Raw genomic sequence first — 24,902 nt, forward strand, 5'->3', positions numbered from 1 at the left:
GGTTACATTATCTTGCTGTTCTCATCACAAAATGCTTCTGCAAAACCAGCTTGGTTCAGCCTATTAGCATCATTTCAAAGTGACTCTCAGCTACAATCTCACAGAAGACGGCACACGCCGCCATCCTGAGGCTTCTTTAAACCTGCAGGAAAGCAGCCAAAGGCACTGATGCAGAAAACTCTGGTGCTCTCATTTAGGAGAATGTCAATGATTCTCCCTGCCCTCCACCCCCAAGCCCCAGTGCTGGTAGATTAATAAGCATACATCTTAAAAAAAAAAAAAAAAAAGGATCAAACTGGATGATGCAAGCTGTGTTTATTATAATCTGGGGCTTATAAAAAGAGACTTGAAAATACTTGGAATCAGAACACGCACACACACAATTTAAACAGCAAAGAGTGGTACGCATGGCATGTCTGTGTCTGTAAGGGGGGAATGCATGTGGATGCACTGCTAGGGTAGAGTTTTGGGGAAGATACTCAACATGAAGGCTTTCCAGTTAAGCATGAGAATCCATGGCTGGAAGCAAGAGCCCAAGTATTGATTCCTGTCAAGGCAACCTAGTTTCTGTATTCAACCTAAGCAAATCCATTCCCAAGGAACACTGGCATGCCTCAGCAGAATGGGCCATCCTTCCTCTGAAATAGAAAGTGATGTGCAAGATATGTGGGAAAAAATAGTGATACGGTGAAGGGAGAAAGTAAAACACAGGGTCACTAAGAATCACTGAAACCCATGTGGCCCTGTGAAAGAGAGAAAATAAAAGGAAGGAAGAAGGAATCAGCAAGTTTAAGGAGTCAGGTATGCACACACTGCTGGTCCCGTCAGCAATCAAGCACACCTTGGCAGTTTACAAACTACTGTTGATTTGAGGGGATGACCAGGAGGTTCAACTAAAAAGGTCAAATTAGAAGATAATTTGCAATGTTTTTTATTCCAGAAGCAAAGGGAGCTTGCTGCTCTCCTGTGAGTTATAGAGGAGGAAGCTGACACCTCAGGGGGGCTACCTGGGGAGCCTCCTGGCTTTCCCTATTCTTCAAGGGAGCGATGTGCCCGGGAGGTAGAGCTGCTGAGGATGTAATTTCTGTATCCAGAGCAGCAGTGCCATAATGCAAATGCAGATGCTGCAAACCCCATTCACTAACGGATGATGTTCTTGAAGTGTTGGTCAAATCCTGACTTCAGAACCACTGTTGGTTTGTTCTGTCCAAATTTTTTTTTAAAGTAAGCTCTACACCCTGGATGGTCTTGAACTCAGAACCCCAAGATCAGGAGTTGCATGTTCTACCCACTGAGCCAGCCAGGTGCCCCTGTTCTGTATAACTTTTTCTTTTTTTCAAGATTTGATTTAAGTAATCTCTACACCCAACATGGGGCTTGAACTTACAACTCCAAAATCAAAAGTCACATGTTCCACTGACTGAGCCAGTTAGGTGTCCCTGTCCAACTCTCTATAAGAATGTTCTAACTCCTGTCAGAGCTTTGGTTTGGAGGTTCACAAGAAATTCATTTGGCACCGTATGTTAACTAAATTTAATTTACATAAAAAAATTTTTAAAAGGGAATTCGGTTGGGGTGATAACATCTTCATATCAGCACTGAAACCTGTGTTTATTCAGGAGGAAAAATCTAAAGAATAACGTCCTATCAACACCTGCCAGAATAACTCCCACCCACTTCCCCACAATCCAGAAAACTCCCATTTAGGGCCATCGCCTAATTCGCAAAAGATGCCAAGCACAAATCAAGTTAACAATGCCTTAATCCCAAGAGGTTACACTGGAAGGCCACAGCGTTTCCATCACCCAAAAGTCCAGGCTTCCAGCCTCCTCCAAATCCTTAAGCTTCCGGGAGAGAAGAGAAGGAAGAAATTCCCACCAGACCCACATCCAGGGCAAGGGAAGATGGTTTCCTATTACTGTTCCCTGGGAACAATCATCTTTGCAAAGGAATAATGTTGCAGCTGAAAGAAAAAAAAAAAAAAGAAAAAGAAAAGAAAAGAAAAGAAATGACATAAGTTTGGTGGCTCCAATCAGAAGACCAAAAAGTGAGCCCTCTGAGTGATTCACCTGCATTCTCTGTCTTTTAAATCGAATGCCCAGTTAGTGAAAGAATGAGTGACCAGGGCTCCTTCTACCCCCACACCTGCAATCTCATTTGTGCTTCAAGTACTTATCAGGAGTTTCTACAGGCAATCTGGGGAATACCATCATTTCCCAGTAGCCACCCTACCTCCTCCCCAGAGCTTTATGGCTGACAAACACTCAAGTGAAAACTGACAGGGCATCGTGTAAGTGAGCAGAAATGATACTTTACCCCAGCAGTCCTTTTCCTGCCCAGCGGGTCGGGACAAGTCTAAGCTGATGTTTCTCCCCTCTGCGGATCACTGTCACATTGAGGGGTTTCTGAAAGGAAAATAAGCTCATTTTATAGTCAACCTGTTTAGTATTCAAAAGAGATTCAAACTAAAATGCCGAGATACTGATTTTTGCATGTCAGAGTGGTAAGTATGCTTATATTAATAAGCGTAATCCTGCAGTTGTCAAGAGTGTGGGGGACATGACACCCCCCCAATGGGGTTGTGAATTGGTACTATCCTCATGGACAAACACATCTCTCCAAAAAATTTTTTTTAAAAGGCGCCTAAGATACATTTTACAAAAGTACAAGATAATATATGAACAAAGTGTTACTTCTGGGACTGTTTATAAATTCAAAAACTGAAAACACCCAAAACATCCCTTGATAAGGTATTAGTCAAATATAGGATAGTGAATGAAGCCGTTTTAGTAAAAACAAAACGAGCAAAGTATGAACCCATCTGAATATACATTTTTTGTTTAATTTTATTCATTTATTTTTTTATGCTCTTTTTTTTAAGTAGGCTCCATGCCCAATGTGAGGCTTGAACTCTCCACCCTGAGATCAAGAGTTGCATGCTACCAACTAAGCCAGCCAGGCACTCCTGAATATACCTACTAAAAGGGCATATTTGTTGCTTCATGTATACAAAGCTTTCTGGAAGATATCCAAAAAAACTGTTAACAATGGTTACTTTCAGAGAGAAGCACCAGGAGTTTGGAATGAAAAAAAAAAGATGACATTTATTTTTATATCTTTTTTTTTAAGACTTTATGTATTTATTTGAGAGAGCAAGGGAGCACAAACAGGGGGCAGGGGCAGAGGTAGAGCGAGAAGCAGGCTTCTCCACTGAGCGGGGCGCCCAACATGGGGTCCCATCCCAGGACTCTGAGATCATGACCTGAGCTGAAGGCAGACACTTAACCAACTGAGCCACCCAGGCTTTATATTTTTATATTTCTTTGTATCATGTGTATGTATTACTTTATATTTTATATTTTTATATTTTTATATTTATATATATATATTTTGTACCATGTGTATGTATTACTTTAATGTAAAAAATTAAAATAGAATATATACCAAGGAAACTTAAAAATAAGGTGCATTAAAATTTAGAACTTTTGTCCATCACAGGATACTATCAACAGAGTGAAAACTCAGAGAATGGGAGAAAATATTGGCAAATTATGTGTCTGATAAGGGATTAATATCCAGAATATATAAAGAACTCCTACAACTCACAACAGCAAACAATCCAATTAAAAAATAAGCAAAAAATTCTAGAGTAGACATTTCTCCAAAAAAGATAAACAAATGGCCAAAAGCACATGAAAAGATGCTCCACATCACTAATCATTAAAGAAATGCAAATCAGAAACCACAATGAGGTATCACTGCACATCCATTAGGAAGGCTACTATCCAAAAACAGGAAATGACAAGAGTTGGCAAGAATATGGAGAAACTGGAATATTGTGCACTGCTACGGGGAATGAAAAATGGTGTAATCACTGTGGAAAACAGGATAGCTATTCCTCAAAAAACTGCTAACAGAAATATCACATAATCCTGCAATTATTTTTTTTTCACAGATTTATTTGAGGGAGAGAAAGAGAGCATGCAGGGGAGGGGCAAAGGGAGTCCTAAGCAGACTCCACACTAAGTGTGGAGCCCCAAGCAGGCCTGATGTCATGACCCCAAGATCACAATGTGAGCCAAAACCAAGAGTCAGATGTCTAAACAACTGTGCCACCCAGGTGTCCCCACATAATCCTGCAATTAAACCTCTTGGTATACACCCCAAGAATTAAAAGTGGGGACTCAAACAGATATTTGTACACCTCTGTTCATTATTTATAATAGCCAAAAGATGGAAGCCAAGCAAGTGTTCATCAACGGATGAACGAATAAACAAAATGGAGTATTATTCAGCCTTAGGAAGAAGGAAATTCTGACACACACAAAATGGATAGACCATGAAGACATTATGCTAAGTGAAATCCATCAGCCACAAATGGAGAAATATCATCTGATTTTACTGAAAGTGAATTCAAGGAGGCAGAAAGCAGATTAGTGATCACCAGAGGCTTGGGGAGAGGAGAATGGGAAGTTGGTGTTTAATAGGTATAGAGTTCCAGTTTGGAAAGTTGAAAAAGTTCTGCTGGGGGATGGAGGAGGGGGCTGCAGAACAATATGAATGTACTTAATGCCAGAGAACTGCATACAGAAATGGTTCAAGTGTTAAATTTTATGTTATATATATCTTATCACAATTTTTAAAAATTATGGCAGATCTATCAATGTAATCTCTAAATCTGACAAAGTAAAGCAGTAAGAAAAAAACAAAAAGATGCCACTTTTCACCTAGATGGTCAAAGAATAAGACTGCCAAGAGCATGGGCAAGAGGAGTCAAGAAACAAGCCCTCGTATACACTGCTCGAGAAAATGTGAACTAATCCAAACTTTTTGGAGGGCACCCTGACAACATCTATCAAATCTGTAAATGTGCATTGCATTTGACCCAGTAATTCCACCTCCAGAAATCTCTCTGACAGAAACCCTCATGTAAGACAAGAATATTCACTACTCCATTGTTGGTGATGACCAAACATAGGGTAAAACCTCAATGTTGGGATGCCTGGGTGGCTCAGCAGTTGAGCATCTGCCTTCTGCTCAGGGTATGATTCTGGATCCAGGGATTGAGTCCCACATTGAGCTCCCTGTAGGGAGGCTGCTTCTCCCTCTGTCTGTGCCTCTGCTTCTGTCTCTCATGAATAAATAAATAAAATCTTTTAAAAAATGGGCAGCCCAGGTGGCTCAGCGGTTTAGCACTGCCTTCAGCCCCGGGCCTGATCCTGGAGACCCAGGATAGAGTCCTATGTCAGACTAGCTGCATGGAGCCTGCTTCTCCCTCTGCCTGTGTCTCTGCCTCTCTCTCTCTCTCTCTCTCTCTCTCTCTCTCTCTGTGTGTGTGTCTCATGAATAAATAAATTAAAAAAATCTTTAAAAGAAAAAAATAAAAAATAAACAAAAAAATAAAAAATCTGAAAGAAAGATCTGTGTGTGTGTGTCTCTCATGAATAAGTAAATTTAAAAATCTTTAAAAGAAAAAAATAAAAAACAAAAAAATAAAAAATCTGAAAGAAAGAAAGAAAGAAAGAAAAGAAAAGAAAGAAAGGAAAGAAAGGAAAGAAAGAAAGAAAGAAAGAAGAAAGAAAGAAAGAAAGAAAGAAAGAAAGAAAGAAAGAAAGAAAGAAGAAAGAAAGAAAGAAAAGAAAGAAAGAAAGAAAGAAGAAAGAAAGAAAGAAAGAAAAGAAAAGAAAAGAAAAGAAAAGAAAGAGAAAGAGAAAGAGAAAATCGCTTAGTTTAAAATTAATTAATTAATTAATTAAATAAAACCTCAATGTCTGGTATGGAGGGCTAGTTACATAAAAGATGGCATACCAAGCAAAATGGAATACAATGAAGAAGGTACCCCACCTGGAAATCCCCTCAAGGGGGACGGAATCCAGAATGCTATGTAAAGTAGGTCTTGTTTGTCTTCTTTTTCAAAAAGCAATCACTACAGACATATTCATCCACACTTAAGAAATATGTGAGAGGGGGATCCCTGGGTGGCTCAGCAGTTTAGTGCCTGCCTTTGGGGCAGGGCATGATCCTGGAGACCCGGGATGGAGTCCCACATCAGGCTCCCTGCATGGAGCCTGCTTCTCCCTCTGCCTGTGTCTCTGCCTCTCTCTCTCTCATGAATAAATAAATAAAATCTTAAAAAAAGAAAGAAAGAAAGAAAGAAATATGTGAGAGATACACTGATGTGATTCTGGTTTTAGAAATGATACCCCTAGACAAGCTAGAAACCCAGAGGTCATCCTTGACATGGGCTGGGTGCCATATTAAAGCCCATATACTAATATCCTAAAGGTCTCTCTAATTTACCCACTTCCTGCTGCCCACTCACCAAAGCCACCATCACCCCTTGACCAGGGTGCTAAAACTGTCAGCCCTCCAGTCAGCTTTCTACCTAGCATCTGGAGAAATCTTTCCAAGACACAAGGCTGCTTACATCTGTTACCCTCAGTTTGGAAGTGTGCATGGCTCTCTACTGCTCCTCAGTAAAAAAAGAATGAAATCTTGACAGTACCACAAGGCCTCACACGGTGTGTTCCCTGCCAACTTCCCAGATCTACCTCCTCCCCACCTACCCCTTCCCTCCTTACTCTGGGCTCCAACCATCTTCTCTGGCCCTCTCCCCTCAGGGACACAACCCTGCTGGAAGGTTCCTCTCCTTATCTTGCTACCAGTCTCTAGGCTTGATCAACTTTTTTTTTTTTTAAGATTTTATCTTTTTAAGTAATCTCCACACCCAACTCAGGGCTCACTCACAACCCTGAGATCAAGAGTTGCATGCTCCATTGATGGAGCCAGCCAGGCAACCCCAGGCCTTGATCAACTTCTAACACTCACAGGTCACATCCTCGGGAATGTTATCCTAACCACAGTCATTGCCTTCCTAGCCTCCTCAAACTTTTCCTTCATAATACTCATGGGGGTGTATAATTACGTTTGATTAGTTCTTGTCTCCCTTGCTGAAGTGTTTGCGAGGCAAGGGCCTTCTGTTTATCTGTGCTATTGCCGCCCTAGTGCCTGCACCTTGCCCAGCACTTAAACAGAGCAGGGAAGGTACATAGGAGGAAGAGACCTAGGACTTCTGTTCTTTTCTTCAAAAACTTTTGCCCTGTATAATGTTTGACCCTAAAAATGCATTATTTTTATTTATGAGATATAATTCAAATACAGTAAAATCAATTGTAAAGTATACAATAGGGACACCTGGGTGGCTCAGTGATTGAGCATCTGCCTTTGGTTCGGGGTGTGATCCTGGAGTCCCAGGATCAAGTCCCGCATCAGGGTACCTGCTTCTCCCTCTGCCTGTGTCTCTGCCAATCTGTGTCTCTCATAAATAAATAAAATCTTTAAAAATAAAATAAAATATACAATGCAGTGGGTTTTAGTGTATTCTGAGATTCATACAAACATTACCACTACCTGAATGAAGAATCTGTCATCCCCTAAAAGGATCCTTGCACTCCTTAGTAGTAGCTCCCCATTCCTTCCTTCACTCAGCTGCTGATGACCACCCACCTGCTTCCTATCTCCGTGGATCTGCCTGTTTTGGACACTTTCACATAAATGGAATTGTAAAATACGCAGTCCTTTGTATCTGGCTTCTTTCACATAGCACAAATTCTTTCTAGGTTCATCCATGCTATAGCATGTCAGCACTTCATTCCTTTCTACAGCTCCATAAAATATACGTTGTTTATAATAAAGAAGACTTTTTTTAATTGAAGATTTTTTTTTCCTTTGAAAATACATGCATTTGATATAGAAACCCAGCTTTAGGAAGTTACCAAAAGAAACAAGAGATTCATCTACCAGAGTACTAATTTCCAGGTTTCCATAAAATTGGAAACTACCTAAACGTCTAACAACAGAACATGGTGGGGATTTTTTTGTTTTGTTTTGTTTTTTACCATTTTTCTCAAGTCACAAAGTGGACCCTTGATTCTCAAGTCGGACTCTGTTTCTGGGAGGATCCAAGGCCCTGAGGGGGTAAGGTCTCCCCACCTCAGCAGCTCAAGTTTTATCTGTTTGATACATTGGAATTCCCCAAGAAATTCCATTGGAAGGAAAGGTGCTGTTGCTTAAACGTTCAATAACTACTTTTGTGAAGAAGGATTCATAATGTTATTAACTACAGTCACCATGCTGTACATGAGAGTTCATAATAATGTTGTATTGCCTATTTGAAAGTTGCTAACAGTAAATCTTAAAAGTTCTCATTACAAGAAGAAAAAACTGTAACTATGGTGATGGATATTAACTAGACTTACTGAGAGTATAATTTTATAACGTATATAGATAATGAATCATTATGCTGTACGCCCATAACTAATATAATGTTACATGTCAATTATACCTCAATAAAAAAAAAAAAAGAAGGATTCATGATCTCTGAAGAGCTTAATAACCTATTTAACTAGAAAAGACAGACTAGGGGTAGCCCCAGTGTCCCAGCGGTTTAGTGCCACCTTCAGCCCAGGGCATGATCCTGGAGTCCCTCCCAGGATGGGAGTCCCACATCCAGCTCCCTGCATGGAGCCTGCTTCTCCCTCTGCCTGTGTGTGTGTGTGTGTGTGTGTGTGTGTGTGTGTGTGTCTGTCTGTCAAGAATAAATAAATAAAATCTTTAAAAAAAGGAAAAGACAGACTAGCAGCACTGGCGTGGCTCAGTTGGTTGAGCGTCTGTGAGGTCATGATCCTGGAATCCTGGAATCCTGGAATCCTGGGATCGAGCCCCACATAGGGCTCCCTCCTTGATAGGGAATCTGCTTCTCCCTCTGCCCCTCCTCTCTCTCTCTCAAATAAATAAATAAAATCTTTAAAAAAAAGACAAGACAGACTAAAAACCAGTAGCTGTTATCACTAATCACCAAAAACTGGAAAAAACCTAAATGTCCCTCACTGGTAAATGGGTAAACAATCTGACATTTATCTACACAGTGGATCACTACAGAGCAGTAAAAAGGAGTGAACTACAGATACACACAACAATGTGGAAGAATCTCAGATGTAAGATGCCAAGTGAAAGAAGCCAGATTTAAACGGCCATACAGAGATCCCTAGTGGCTCAGCAGTTTAGCACCTGCCTTTGGCCCAGGGCGTGATCCTGGAGTCCCAGGATCAGGTCCTGCATCGGGCTCCCTGAGTGGAGCCTGCTTCTCCCTCTGCCTGTGTCTCTGCCTCTCTCTCTCCCTCTCTCTGGGTCTTTCATGAATAAATAAATAAATAAAATCTTTAAAAAAATAAAAGGCCATACATATTGTGCGGTTCCATTTATAGGACATTCTTGAAAAGATAAAACTGTAGGGATGGAGCACAGATTGGTGGTTGGGTGGGGTGGAGGCTGGGGGAGGGGTTAACCATGAAAAGATATGAGGCCATTTGGGGGAGAATGACAGAATTGCTCCATATCTTCATTACAGTGGCAGTTCTCAGACTATGTACATGTGTCAAAATTCACAATACTGTACACTGAAAAGGGTGAATTTTGCTATAGGTAAATCACACTTTAATAGCCAATAGCTCTATATGCTGGTATATGAACAGACTGACCCCAGAAGGACATGAGACTTTTCATTACATGTTCTTTGGTTCTGTCTTAAACGTGTCTGTGTATTACCTCTCCCAAAAAAACCAGAGACATATTTACAAAACAAATCCGTAACAATGAGCCCAGACAACTGCCAAGTTTAAAAGTATGTGCACCACAGTACACAAGACACACAAGCAAACCACTACACTAGGAAGTCCAGGGAAAAGGAGTGAAAAATCGAGACTCTGGGTAAACATAACAGAACCAACCTGCTTCTACAAATCTCACTAACATGATGACAGGACAGCCAAGGGGAAACAAAAGACCACCACCACAGGACGAATAAATAACATGGCAGGAGACTGCAAAGATGAAAGAGGGCACCAAAATAAAAAGCCAACAGAAAGTGGACAAGTGGTAACTGAGCAAGTAGAGAAAATAGACACCCTGTTTAGTGGTTCTAGAAAATGCCCATAAATTCTTTGATATTCCTTCAAGATGTAAAGGCTAATGATTCCCTTGCTTTTGAACGTGGGCTGGACTTGGTGAGTCGCCTCTAATGAACAGAATGAAGTAGAAGTGATAATGCATGTCTTCAGAGACCTGGTCAAAGAAGACACCACTGCCTCCTCTGTGCTCTCGCTTGGACTGCTCGCTCTGGGGGAAGTGGCCGCCATGCTGCAAGCGCACTCCAGCAGCAGTACAGAGGGGCCCGAGCCATGAGGAATTGATGCACCAACAGCCATGTGAGTGAGGCATCTCGGAAACAGATTTTCTAACCTCAGTCAGGCTCTCAGATAATGGCAGCCGCTTCCAACACCTTGACTACACCCTCATTGAGACCATGAGCCAGAACCACCCAGCTAAAACCCACTCCTGGATGTCCAAGCCTCAGAAACCGTGAGACATAATAAATTTAAGCTGCTAAGTTTACAGTAAGTTTATTTTTTTACTTACCAATAAATAACTAATACACCCTTTATGGCAACAGGTTAAAAAGAAGCTGACAGGGATCCCTGGGTGGCGCAGCGGTTTGGCGCCTGCCTTTGGCCCAGGGCGCGATCCTGGAGACCCGGGATCGAATCCCACATCAGGCTCCCAGTGCATGGAGCCTGCTTCTCCCTCTGCCTGTGTCTCTGCCCCTCTCTCTCTCTCTGTGACTATCATAAATAAATAAATAAAAAATAAAAATAAATAAAAATAAAAAATAAAAAGAAGCTGACAAAGAACAAATGGATTTGTTCCAGAGAACCCCAGGAAGGTTTAGTACAAAACAGACCAATGAAACAGAATAAAGACTTCCACTTATAGGAATCTGAGAGATAATAGAGGTGGAGATATAAATAAGTGGGTAAAGTATTAACTATTCACTAAATAGTATCTGGACAACTACTATCCATTTTGGGGGGGGGTACCCTACCTGATACCATTCACAAAATTAATTCCAGATGAGGTATATACTAAGTTGTTGTATATACAACAAATGTCTACATAGTATCTTGTATATAAATGTTCACAAAAGTATTCACAATAGCCAAAAAGTGGAACCAAACCAAATATCCACCAACTGATGAATGGATAAGTAAAATGTATATTCATACAATATGATATGACCCAGCCATAAAAAGGAATGAGGTACTGACACCTGCTACAACATAGACAAACCCTGAAAACATGATGCTGAGCAAAGGAAGTTAATCACAAAATATCATGTATTATGTGATTCCATTTATATGAAAGTCCAGAATAAGCAGATCCATACAGACCAAGAGTAGTTTAGTGCTTAAGGGGTTGGTGGGTAGGGGGAAGGGGCAGTGATCACTAATGGGCATGGAGCTGCTTTCTGAAGTCATGAAAATGTTTCTAAAATTAATTGTGGTAATAGATGTACAACTCTATGAATATACTAAAAACGATGGAGCTATGCAGGGTTTTCTTTAAGATTTTATTTTTCTAAGTAATCTCTACACCCAACATGGGGCTCAAACTCACTCCTCAAGAGTCACATGCTCCACAGACTGAGCCAGCCCAGTGCCCTGAGCTAGACACTCCAAATGGGGAAACTGTATGGTATGTGAATTATACCTCAAAACTGTTGTATAAGAAATAATCAAAGACTGGGGCACCTGGCTGTCTCAGGTGGTTAAGCGGCTGACTCTTGATTTTGGTTCTAGTCATGATCTCAGGGTTGTGAATCAAGCCCTGTGTTGGGCTCCATGCTGGGAATGGAGCCTGCCTAAGATTCTCTCTCCTTCTGCCCTTCTCCCTGCCTCTCTCTCTTCCCTTCACTAAAAAAATAAAAATAAATAGATCAATTCCACATGGATTAAAGAAAAACTAAAAACAAATCCATAAAAGCGTGAGAAGTTCTTTAAGCAGACACAAAATGCAAAAACCATAAAGCAAAAAACTGATGAATCTGGCAAAATCAAACTCCTGAACCTCCTCCATGCAAGTGCAGACTTGGTGAAGGTGTCAGTGTGAGAATGAAGGCCTGACAACTGGCTGGGGCACAGGTACCAGCCAGCTATGTTTCAGCCTAATGCCTGCCTTCCAAAGAGTTACACATGGATGAGCAACGCAGCCAAACAGCTGAGCAGGCGCAAGACAAACCAAGAATTACTGTCAAACTGAATACTTCATTTGGGAATGAAAAACTTTTGTAGATAATTTCTATGGACTCTGAGTCCCTGTTTCTCCTGCAAAGTGTGGATCTTTTTGCCAAGATAACTTTTGTGAAAGTTACATTCCTGAGCCATGAGCTGAGGTGATCAGGTAGAAATGCTATTTAAAGGCATACTATTCCAGAAACTGGTGGATTGCAGCCAATTTTGAATCCCAACCCTTATTATATTTCCAAGGATTGAAATTGTCAAACTGCACATGAATCATGTTCTAAGGTACTACTGTGTGAATAGTGCTTTGCTACTGTGCACTGTCCCTTCTTTCTTTAAATTCTCAGGTATGGTTTTGGCTGGGAAGACCTTGTTATATTAACAAATGTAACAAAATGGTTAACTAACTTAAAAAAAAAAACCAAACTTTCTAAGTCACCATAAAATAAGTTAAAAGACAAAGAGATAATCAGGAGAAACATATATATCATGAAAACAGGCCAAGGTTTAGTATCTGGAGTATGTTAAAAAAATTCCTATAAATTTGGGTGCCTGGGTGGCTCAGTCGATTAAGCATTTGCCTTCAACTCAGGTCATGATCTCAGGGTCCTGTGATAGAGCCCCACTGCCGGCTCCCTGCCCAGTGGGGAGTCTGCTTCTCCCTCTCCCTCTGTACTCAAGCTCTCTCTCTCCCCTTCTCTCTCAAATAAATAAAAAAAAAATCCTTTTTTAAAAATTCCAACAAATCAATTTTTTTAAAAGGACAAATAGCCCAATTAAAAAAATGGAAAAAATATAAACAGACAATCCACAGAAACAAAAATATGAACATTAATCCAAATATAAAATAAAGATACTCAAAAAAAAAAAAAAAAAAAAAAAAAAAAAAAAAAAAAAAAAAAAAGATACTCAACCTCACTGGTAATCAGAAAAATACAAATTAATGCAAGATGTCATTTTAGCAAAAATGTTAAAAGATCAGTAATACAGAGTACTACTGATGATATGGTACACTCATAATGTTGGTCAGGACACAAATTAGCAAAACTTTTTTGAACTACCTATTATAAGTGTGCATAATACACTGAGAGCCTATAATTCTACTTTCTGGGGTGTTTGTTTGTTTGTTTTACTTTCTGGTATTTATATCAAGAAGTTGCCCGTAGAGACATCTGGGTGGCTCAGTGGTTGAGCGTCTGCCTTTCGCTCAGGGCGTGATCCTGGGATCGAGTCCCACATCGGACTCCCTGTGAGGAGCCTGCTTCTCCCTCTGCTTATGTCTCTGCCTCTCTTTCTGTGTCTCTCATGAGTTTCTCCCTCTGCCTATGTCTCTGCCTCTCTCTCTCTGTCTCTCATGAATAAATGAATAAAATCTTAAAAAAAAAAAAAAAAAAAAAAAGTTGGGATCCCTGGGTGGCGCAGCGGTTTGGCGCCTGCCTTTGGCCCAGGGCGCGATCCTGGAGACCCGGGATCGAATCCCACGTCGGGCTCCTGGTGCATGGAGCCTGCTTCTCCCTCTGCCTGTGTCTCTGCCTCTCTCTCTCTCTCTCTCTGTGACTATCATAAATTAAAAAAAAAAAAAAGTCATCTGTGAACAAGGATATATGACTGTTCATGCTAGAATAAAACCATAAATAACCAAAATGTCCATTGATAAGGCAGGGGACGGACAAACTGGAGTACATTCCTACAACGGAGTGCCATGCAGCAGGACAAAAGATCAAGGCATGTGAAAGTGAAAAGATTCCCTGAGAAACACTGTTGAATGAAAGAAGGGATAGGAAGTAGGAAAAGGGTATTTATATAGGGTGGCTGCAAAGGCCTAGCCCAGGTGTCATTTGTACAAGATGAGGGATACACATAAGGGAGAAAAAGCATTCCAGACAGAGAGAACAGCAAGTGCAAAGGCCCTGTGCCTGAGCAACAGCTCTCTGAAGGCCGCAAAGAAAGACCCCAGAGACAATCCTGGCATTGGCAATTCTAGGGTTACTGACCAGATGTGACCTCCAACTCACCCCCTCACTGTGCTGCACCACATTGCTAATGTTATGCAGAGACTGGAAGTTTTGGGTGTTCACAGAGCCAAACTCCACAATCTCATCATCCACTTGCAGACCCTAAAGAGAGAAGAAAAACAGAAAATCAGGGTAGAGGTTAAATGTGCTTCTGGTGTTCTTTACCCTTTCATATCCAATTTAATGTCCAGGCCAACAGCTTGTTTTCTACTGGGAAGAGTGGTAGGCACAAAGCAAAGAGGTCAGGGATTTGGCTACCTCACACAGGAGGAGGTGGTAGATAATTGGGTCACCTGCTCCCGGGGATTCCTTCTAGGACGATCTAGTAAAAGGGGGCCAGTTCTATCTGATGTCTGATAAAAGCTGGCAGTTGTACAGGCCTTAAAGAATGTGGGGAAAAGCCAAATGCTATCTTCTGGGGTCAGGGGCGAAAAGAGACAGGCTAATCTGGGCCTATTTTGTTCAGGGGTCAGAATTTAGGCAATTTTGCTCTACAAGTCCCCACATGCACAGACACCAGGCTGACCCAGGAATAGTGTGACCCTTTCATCCTAAGAACACAGATCACAATTCATTCATTCCTTCAACTAATATTTGTCATGGGCCTATTACAGCTCTGTGCTAGAGCTGTGGATAGAGAAGTAAAACAAAGCTCATATAGAACCATCCTGTAATCATTAAAGTCAGTTGGCAGGACCTGGATTCAGGACCCAGTTCCATAGATGAGGAGCTATGTGTCCTGGCACCAGTTACTTCAGGTCTTAGAAGCTTTATTAGTGGATAAAAGGTGTTAAGATTAGTGCCTACCCTAGAAGGTGGCTGTAGGATTAAATATCAACTACATATTCAAATAAAAACTTGATCATGATGTTCAGAGTAGCATTATTCATAATGGCCAAAAGACAGAAACCAAATGTTCATTAAGTGATGAATGGATAAAAACAATGTGATAGGGGATCTCTGGGTGGCTCAGCAGTTTGGTGCCTGCCTTTAGCCCAGGGTATGATCCTGGAGACCTGGGATCGAGTCCCACGTTGGGTTCTCTGCATGGAGCCTGCTTCTCCCTCTGCCTGTGTCTCTGCCTCTCTCTCTCTCTCGGGTCTCTCATGAATAAATAAAAAAATAAATAAAAAATAAAAAAACAATGTGATATATCCACACAATGGAATATTACTTGGCCATAAAAAAGAAATAGAGATACATGTTCTGTTATACATGATACTAAGTGGAAAAAGCCAGTCATAAGGGTCATATAGGATTCTATTTATATGAAGCAGAAAGCAGACTGGTGGTTGCAAGGGGCTGGGGGAGATGGGTTGGGGAGGGAGTGATGGCTAATCAGTAAAGTTTCTTTTTAGAATAATGAAAATGGGGACGCCTGGAGGGCTCAGCAGTTGAGCGTATGCCTTTGGCCCAGGGTGTGATTCTGGGATCTGGGATTGAGTCCCGTGTCAGGCTCCTTGCAGGAAGCCTGCTCTCCCTCAGCCTGTGTCTCTGCCTCTTTGTGTGTCTCTCATGAATAAATATATAAATAAAATCTTTAAAAAAAGAAAAAGGGGTAGCCCAGGTGGCTCAGCAGTTTAGCGCCGCCTTCAGCGCAGGGTGTGATCCTAGAGACCCAGGATCGAGTCCCACGTCAGGTTCTTTGCATGGAGCCTTTTCCCTCTTCCTGTGTCTCTGCCCCCCCCCTCCAGGTCTCTCATGAATAAATAAATAAAATCTTTAAAAAAAAAAAAAAAAAAAGAATAATGAAAATGTTCTAAAATTGCTTATAGTGATGCACAGCTCTGTGAAGACACTAAAAACCATGGAATTGTATGCTTCAAATGGGTAAATTTTATAGTGTGTGAACTGTATCTCAATAAAGCTGTTTAGAACTTAAAAACATGCCAGGTAAGGTCTAGAATTCATTTGGCAATACAGCCAGTGCAAAGCAAAGACGCAGTAAATGGCAGCTACAGTTGTCCTTCTCCTGTCTAGTACTCAGTGCCTGGCTAAAATAAGTCAAAAAGAGATCCTTTCCCCCTGTCGGATATTTATCACCTTCTCCCTTGGGTCTCAGGCCTCTCCCTGACCAGGTTAGTGGGCAGCAGGGGCTGACTCCTCTCTAAAACCTGGCCCCAGCACAGGGCTGGGAAGCCCAGGGCTCAGTCAGTATTTGCTAAATAAGTGGGTAAAGTCAAGCTGCAGCATGGACAGACACTGGGTCTGTCTATCCACGGTCCTGCCCCACCCACCCCACCCCAAGGCTACCAGACCCATAATACCCTCCAGGTGTGGATTTAGGTGGTGGAGTTCTGGCTTACCGCAATACTGGCAGGGGAGCCAGGACTGATGCTGTTCACTTTGGCAAAGGCCTGAGGGGGCCTGCGGTCCTCACTCTGGCCCAAGTTGCGGCTCATGGCCTCTTCATGGGCCTCGGCCATGTCCCGAGCCTGCTTCTCCTTGTCTCGAGCATGCAGCTGGTGTAGGGCCTCTTCCACCTGCTTCATGACTGCCTTGTGATCATTCTGTAAGCCTGGGAGAATGCCACATTAGGGAACAAGGAAGCCAGCTGAAGACACAGGACTCCCAAATTCAGGACTCCCACATTCGATCGCACTGGACTAGAGGCTGAGGACAAACCTGTGGCCGAGACGGGGGCCACCGTCACGAAGCTCAAAGTCTAGTTAGGGAAAGAGGTCAGGAACAAGTAATTACTAACATCTGATTACTGTTGCCGAGGGCTAGACAGCCAGGACAGGACCTTGCTAGTCTAGGAGATCAGGAAAGACTTCCCAAAGGCAACACTGTTTCAACTGAGACTTGAAAAGGTGAGCAGAAGGCCACCTGGGTGGTTCAGTGGTTGAGTGTCTGCCTTCAGCTGGGGTGGTGATCCCAGGATTCTGGGATCAAGTCCTGCATCAGGCTCCCCATAGGGAGCCTGCTTCTCCCTCTGCCTCTCTCTGTGTGTCTCTCAGGAATAAATAAAATCTTGAAAGAAATAAGGGAGGGAGGGAGGGGAGGAAGGGAGGGAGGGAGGGAGGGAGGGGAGGGAGGGAGGGAGGAAGGAAAAGGTAAACGGAAGCAAGAAATTGCTGTGGTGAATCCACAGCCACCACCTCAGATGCATACAAGGGGCAAGTGTGGTGGCCATGCAAATCAGTGAAGTGAGCTGGGTGTAAGAAGGACTTCACTTTTCTCCTAACAGCCCCACAAGGAAAAATGATGCCTAAGTCCACTAACACATGGCAGGTGATGTTTGGTCTGGAAGAACAGGAGAAGAGCTGGTAATTAGGAATTTGGAGGTAAAATTCTCTGACTTTGTTTCAGTTCTGATAGCTAATTCAAAATGTAGCAAACTGGGGCCCCTGGCTGGCTCAGTAGGAAGAGCATGCGAGACTTAATCTCTGGGATTGTGAGTTCAAGCCCCATGATGGGTGTAGGGATTACTAAAAATAAATTAAAAAAAAAAAAAAAGGTCGAGAATCACACCAGTCCAGTAAGTTATTGCTGCAGGCCAGTCTAGCACAGTGGCTGACATTTTGACAACTTTCTAAACCTAAAAACAATTTTCTTTAGTGCTGTGGATCCCACACCTCTATTCAAGCTAGGTCACTCACAAGCTACATTTTTGATGAGTTTCAGAGGCCAGAGCTGTCGACTGACACTACCTGCCAATCCATGTCCAATGTTTGTGGGGCACAGACTTTTGGACTTTCCAGATGCCCTGACTGTGGGCATGCACAGCTACCTGACCTGGTTCCTCTGCCCCTATCATCTTGGAGCAAAGGTGAAGCCCTCAGATATAATGGGACTCTGGTACTCAACCCACAGGAGCAGATAGATACAAGAAAAGAACCCAGATCTGGGCCCATGGTTCTGGGCCCATGGTTGGCAGAGCACGCTGACTCCTGATCTCGAGGTTGTTAAGTTCAGGTCCCACTTTGTATATAGAGATTACTTTAAACAAACAAACAAACAAAACTCCCAAACTTGAATAGGTAGAGACATCTGACTGGGCAGGAACACTTAAAATGGTGTCGATGTGTAATATATAGTCACTCTTTGACTAGAAAAGTTCCTCTGGATAGTAAGCTCCATGAGAACCCTCAGAACCTTCCATAATGCCTGGCACACAGGAAGCACCCAACACACAGCTGCCAGTGATAGGATGAATGACTTTACTTTCAATATACTGCAATTCTAACGAAAATTTTTTTTAAAAATTTATTTTCCTAAACAAAATGTTTCCAAAGCCTATTTCAAAAAACGAACTTGCAACTGTAACAAATGCAGTCTACTAATGTAAGATATTAATAATAAGGAAAAGCTGAGTCCAGACTATGTGGGACCTCTCTGTATTATTTTTCCAATTTTTCTGTAAACCTAAAACTGTTCTAAAAAATAGAATCCATTTTTAAAAATACAAGAGAGGTGCCTGGTTGGCTCAGTCAGCAGAGTGTGCAACTCTTGATCTCGGGCTCATGAGTTCACTTAAAAAAAACAAAAAGAAGATCAATAAGAATTGATCAACCAGGTTCTTAAATATAATAAAGTCATTAAGATAATGTGATATTGGGGCACCTGGCTGGCTTAGTTGGAAGAGCATGAGACTTGATCTCAGGCTTGTGAGTTCGAGCCCCATGTTGGGTGTATAGATTACTAAATAAACTTAAAAAAAAAAAAAAAAGTGTGATTAGCAAGGAGATGTATCAACAGAACAATGCAAAAAACTAAGAGACCTAAATATGTCTGAAAATTTCCTATGTAATACTGCTAGCATTTCAAATTAATGGAGAAAAAATAGGCTACTTAATAAATGGTGTTGGAACATCAGGGTAAACATCTGGAAGAAAATAAGCCAGTGCTCTCTCTCACACATTAGGCTCTGCTTCTCAAATTTCCCCCAGAATCCTAAATCACAAAGAAAGCAGGCCACATCCCTGGGGAGTCTGAGGGTTAAACCAAAAGCCCCCAAATTTCCCTCCAGTCTTTTTTTTTTTTTAATTTTTATTTATTTATTTATTTATGATAGTCACACACACAGAAAGAGAGAGAGAGAGGCAGAGACACAGGCAGAGGGAGAAGCAGGCTCCATGCACCGGGAGCCCGACGTGGGATTTGATCCTGGGTCTCCAGGATCGCGCCCAGGGCCAAAGGCAGGCGCCAAACCGCTGCGCCACCCAGGGATCCCCTCCCTCCAGTCTTGACATGGTTCTTCCCTACTCTGTATCTTCCACTTGTTTCAATACAAAAATGGTATGCTTCCTTTCCCAAAATCTTCAAGGAAAAGTGATGCTCTAAGATGTTGTTCTATGATTATATTGCAGCTTTGCGGAACATTTGGCACCTCAAGAGGTATCTCACTCCTATGGTAACTACTTATGCCTCCAGAAGGAAGCTCGGCCTTATAATCAAAACATGCTGCAGATGGAATCAAGATTCAAACACATAAAACAGAGGTCAATGAGGGGAAAATGTGCATGATAAATTCCCCTCTAATAAGACTTTGTGGTAGAGGCTGCCAGCTGCCCACCCATGGCAGAGGTGAATAAAGCCCCCAAACATGTTCTTGTGGTAGCCACCAGAACCTGTCAATGTTACTTTCCATGGCAAAGGGGGCTTTACAGATGTGGTTAAGTCCAGGGCACTGATTGGGGAGATCATCCTGGATTACCCAGGCAGGGGGCCAAATGCCATCACAAGGGTCTTTGTAAGTGAAAGCAGGAGTGAGACAGTGAGAGAAAGAGGTGAGATGGTGGGACCAGAGGTTGGGAGGTACAGCTGCTGGCTTTGGAAATGGGAGGAACTACGAGCCATGGGACACAGGCACCTCCAGAAGCAGGGAAAGATAAAGAAATGGGCTCTTTATCAGAGCCTCCAGAGGGACACAGCCCTGCCAACACTTTGATCTTAGTCCAGTGATACCCATTTGGATCTCTGATTATTATAAGGCAATAAATTTGTGACACTTGAAACCACTAGTCTAGGGTATTTGTTACAATAGGACCAGAAAACTAATATACTACCCAACTGCTACGTACAACTTATTCCTCAACTATAAACAAATAAATGATTTTATTTAGGATAGTGATATGACCACCATGGAGTACATACCCCAACATGTCTTGCAGGCAGAGAGGCCTAGGAAGTGAAAGCAGAAAGCAGTGCAACAAGGCGGGGCTGGGATCTACAGGAGAGTTTCTTAAAGGGAGAGTCCTGGGCAGCAAAGGACCTTCTCCCCTTCCCACCTTCGTCCTTCCCTTCCTTCCTGCTTGGTGCATGGACATGGTGACCCTAAAGTTGGAAAACATGTCCAAAGGATGGCACAGCCTGGGATCTGACAGCCAGCCCTGCTCTGCTTCCCTCCAAATGTCTATACTGAGGCACTGAAGGCTCCTGTGTGAGTGACCGCAGTCAGGGCACTATCCTTACCAGCTAGATGCATTTCCTAACACATAACTAGTTTGATCAGGATTGCAAGCAATTTTTTTTAAAGATTTTATTTATATACTCATGAGAGACACAGAAAGAGAGGCAGAGACATAAGCAGAGGGAGAAGCAGGCTCCTCACAGGGAGTCCGATGTGGGACTCGATCCCAGGATCACGCCCTGAGCCAAAGGCAGACACTCAACCACTGAGCCACCCAGGAGTTCCAAATTTTTGACTCCGGTTTCTATCATCACTTTGAAAAAGTTTCCACAGTGAAGTCAAGTCTTTAAGAACAAAATGAAAAATGAAACCATAAATTTTAGAAGCCTAGAGGCCAACCCATTCCCTCACTCAGTCCCTGGATGCGGACAGTGAGCTAATCCCATCAGGGGAGAAGAGAAGGAAGCAGAGAATATGGAATAGTAAGATCATGCTTATGTGCCTTCAGCCTCCCTTGCTGGAAGGCTGGGGATTGGCTGCACGCACACCACTCACAGACGATGTTGTGCCTGGCAGTTCGGACTTGGTACAGGTCCACGTCTGACCGAGGGTAGCCCTCGCAGTCCACCAGTGGCTCATTCATCCCCACGCCCTTTTGCTAGAGGGAAGAAACATGGTTAAGATTTCACAGGTATGAAGTCCTCAAGACATTTTTTTCCCTTGCAGCCATCATAAAGGCGACAGGAATGAAAGCTGCCACATACTGATCACACAGTACAGGCCACGTACTTTCCCCAAATGCTCCCACAACCACCCTCTGTGGTCAGGGGGACGACACACTATTTTTCTTTTTACTGACTTTTAATAACACAAGTAACATCAATCTGTGCTCCTCTTTTTAAGTCAGACAGTGCAGATAAAACTAAAGACTCTTTTGAGCTTCATCCCCAAGGCCAGCCTCTTGGGCTCCTCCAAACCCTCCTTCCAAAAGCAGCTGACACCTGGCTGGTGGCCTTCAAACCCAGAGGGGAGTGAAAGCCCCAAAGAGCATCCAGCTGTGGCAGGACTTTGGTTCTTCCTGAAAGTAAAAAGGGATCTAAAAGGGATTTCAAAGAGGTTTTCATCCCTCGAAGGGCATACTGTTATCAACTGCCATTGGGAGAAGGAATTGGGTGGCTAGGGGACAAGGAAGGCAGAGGGACTTCATTTTCTATTTTTTTGTAGTCTTTTTGAATTTTGATCATGCACACGTATTCCCTATCTAAAATGACACATTTAAAATAAATAAAATAAAATAAAATAAAATAAAATAAAATAAAATAAAATAAAATGACACATTTAACATTTTAAAGTCTTTTCCTACATTAAGTCAGAGGATGGTGCACAATGGCAATGAAACTCGTCCTGTGATGGAGGGCAGAGGGTTTCCAGTCAGTTAGACTTTGATTTGAATCTCAGTCGTGCCGTGTACAATCCGGGTGCCCTTGGTTGAGATCTCCCCTCTCCTGAGGGAGATCCATGACACAGAGAAGATCATGTGACCAGGGGCAGAGGAGTTAGACCACCAAAGCCAGGGATGGCCAGTGACCACCAGAAAATAAGACAGAGGCACTGAACAGATTCTCCCTCAGATCCCCCAGGAGAAACCAACCCTGCCGACAGCTTAGATTTCAGACTTGTGGCCTTCACAACTGTGAGAGAATGAATTTCCATCACTCTGGTCACCCAGTTTGTAGTAATTTGTTATGGGGGCTCCAGGAAATTAATACATGTAAAAGTAATAAATCATGGCTGAATTATTAGTCAGCATAGAGGAAAGCTGCCCAGGGAATATATGTACTGGGATGAGGGATTCCATTCACTTCTCTCCCTTTCTTTCTGGAAGCCACTGGGTTATACCTACCATTTCCTATTGAAGCCCATAGTTTACCTTAGACTTCACTCTTAGTTTTATATTCTACAGGTTTGAACAAATGTATAATGACATGTACCCATCATTACAATCCTATATGGGATACCTACACTGCCCTACAAATCCTCTGTGCTCCATCTATTCATCCCTTCCATCACTTTGGATCCCTGCAACCACTGATCTTTTTAATGTCTCCACAGTTTTGCCCCTTCCAGATTCTGGTTGAAACCCTACAGATGCAGTCTTCTCAGACTGGCTTCTTTCAGTTACTTATAAGCATTTGGGGTTCCTCCAGGTCTTTTCATTGCTCACTAGCCCATTTATTTTTAGCAGTGAGTAATATAGTCTACTGTTTAGAGGTTCATTTTATTTACCTATCCACCTAGTTAAAGACATCTTGGTTGCTTCAAGTCTTGGCAATTACGAAATAAGCTGCTGGAAACATCATGAGGATTTTTGCGTAGACATGTTTTAAACTCCTTTGGGTAAATACCATGGAGCACAACTGCTGGATGGTATGGTAAGAGAATGTTTAGCTTTGCAAGAAACTTGCAGCTCTGAATCAAGAGTTCCCCCACATCCTCAACAGCATCCGGAGTTGAACTGTGATGAATACTGGCCACTTAGACACATGTGTAGTAGTACCTCATGGCTGTTTTAATTGGCATTTCTCTGATGACATATGACATATGTCTTTTGAGATACACGTTTTAAATTCTGATAAATTTTATCTACTTTTTCTTTCATTGCTTGTGATTTTGGCATCACATCTAAGGAGGTTTTACCTGACCCAAGATCACAAAAATTTACTCCTATGCTTTATTCTATAAGATTTATGGTTTTAGCTCCTCCCTCCTTTTTAAAAAAACAATCACAGAGGAGGGCTTCAGGCTTAAAAGCTTTCAGCCTATAACTGTAGCTAGTAAAAAGGAACAAACATATCACCTTGGTATGCATTTTTACCTTATGCTAAAGGGAGGGGAAAAAATCCCTTTCTCATATGCTGTAAAGTTACAAAATTTTCACTTAAGACAAACATATTTAAGTAAAAAAGTGAATCAATATAAAGAAAAATACCAAGGGAATAGTAGTACAGGAGATATTATGGATATAGCATCCCGCTTGAGGTAAAAAGTAAAGTTTGGAAAATTGTTAGCATAATGCTTGAAAACACAAGTTCTGGATTAAACGGGCCTGAGATCTGAATCTCATTTTGTGACTCTAAGCAAGTGACTTCTCTTTTCTGAGCTGGGTAACATACAAACTTCACAAGGTGGTTGTGGATTTCATGATATAACATACACACAAACCAGCACCCTTCAGGCATAATAATCAGCACCCTGCAACATGATACCCTAGTCTTTTGATGCTTGGATTTTACTCTCATCACCTAAAATGCATTGCATCCATTCACCCTATATAGGATGTATTTAATTTATTCTTCCTCTGCAAATTGATTTGTGGTTCTACACTAATTGGCATAAGAAAAACTACCAGTTTGGGGGCTAGACAGACCTGGGAATAGCCCCACCACAGCCACTTCTGGTTACATGACCCTAGACAAGGGTTTGCCTCACCCTGGGCCTCAGTTCCCTTACTTGTCACTCAAAGCTCGGTCTTTAGAGTAGTAGCATCAGCATCGCTGGGAATTTGCTAGAAATAGATCTGCACCTCCGCGCCCCGTCCTCATCAGAAACTGAACTTTAACAAGATCTCCAGGTGCTTGCCAAACATAATGAAAGTTTACGAAGTTCTGACGTAAAGTGAGTTAGCAAAGCACAGATCTTCTGGTACACATTCAACAAGCACCAACGATGGTGGTGATTATCACAATTTATTAGCTCTGTGGCCTGAGGCAGGTTGAAGTAACGCCTCTGTTTCCTCATCCCTAAAATGGGGGGAATAGTAGAACTCACTTCAAAAAGTTGCTGCGAGGGTTAAAGGAGCTAACCACGTAACGCAATTAAAACAGCCCCCAAGCGCCCAACACCGGGTAAGAGCTCCACGAACGCTTGCTATACTAGGCCAGTCGTTCTCAGGGGCTATCGTTAGTTGCTTACCGCCTACTGCCGACAGAGGCCGCAGTTGCCGCGCTTTGGGCCTCCCAGGGAGCGAGAGCTCCACCGCTGAGCGCTCAAACCCAGGCCGCCCCGGCCTCCCCATTCTCCCAGGCTGCCCCCCACGCCCGCTCAGGAGCCCCGAGCCCCCACTCACACTCTCCAGTACGTCATAATTGGCTTTGATCTGCGCCTCGATCTCCTCCTTGCGCCGTATGAGCTCCTGGATGTCACTGACAGTCACCGCGCCGGCCTGCGGGGAGCCTTCGCCCTGCCTGGCTTCCCCCTCCGACATCCTGGACCTCGGCGCGGGATGCGGGACACCAGGCTCCCCGGCTTCCGGGATGCGGCCGCCGGAAGAGACTGTGGCTACGGCTCCGCCCGCGGGCCAAACTTCCTCGAGCGTCAGCGAGCCTGACCTGGGGGAGG

At 42.7% G+C, this 24,902-nt stretch overlaps 1 protein-coding gene across 1 annotated transcript; it reads right to left on the reverse strand.

Annotated features, from left to right (window-relative positions):
• Positions 1-296: 296 nt before the first annotated feature.
• PSMD9 (proteasome 26S subunit, non-ATPase 9) lies at positions 297-24,853 on the reverse strand. The gene is made up of 6 exons (XM_038574961.1): positions 24,631-24,853; positions 21,060-21,162; positions 16,456-16,667; positions 14,150-14,251; positions 2,317-2,405; positions 297-1,963 (listed from the first exon to the last, which is right to left on the reverse strand). The coding sequence occupies exons 1-6, from the start codon at positions 24,766-24,768 to the stop codon at positions 1,936-1,938; spliced, it is 672 nt and encodes a 223-aa protein (XP_038430889.1). The 5' UTR covers positions 24,769-24,853; the 3' UTR covers positions 297-1,935.
• Positions 24,854-24,902: the final 49 nt, after the last annotated feature.

Source organism: Canis lupus, chromosome 26 (genome assembly GCF_011100685.1).
Source record: "Canis lupus familiaris isolate Mischka breed German Shepherd chromosome 26, alternate assembly UU_Cfam_GSD_1.0, whole genome shotgun sequence".
NCBI lineage: Eukaryota > Metazoa > Chordata > Mammalia > Carnivora > Canidae > Canis > Canis lupus.

Excerpts from the sequence above, each read along its gene's own strand:
- PSMD9 (XM_038574961.1), bottom strand. The coding sequence starts at position 24,768 with ATGTCGGAGGGGGAAGCCAGGCAGGGCGAAGGCTCCCCGCAGGCCGGC. Across the intron at positions 21,163-24,630 it reads ATTATGACGTACTGGAGAGT|CAAAAGGGCGTGGGGATGAA; the intron begins GTGAGTGGGGGC and ends TCTTCCCTCTAG. Across the intron at positions 2,406-14,149 it reads TGGTGCAGCACAGTGAGGGG|AAACCCCTCAATGTGACAGT; the intron begins GTGAGTTGGAGG and ends TTTTCCTTTCAG.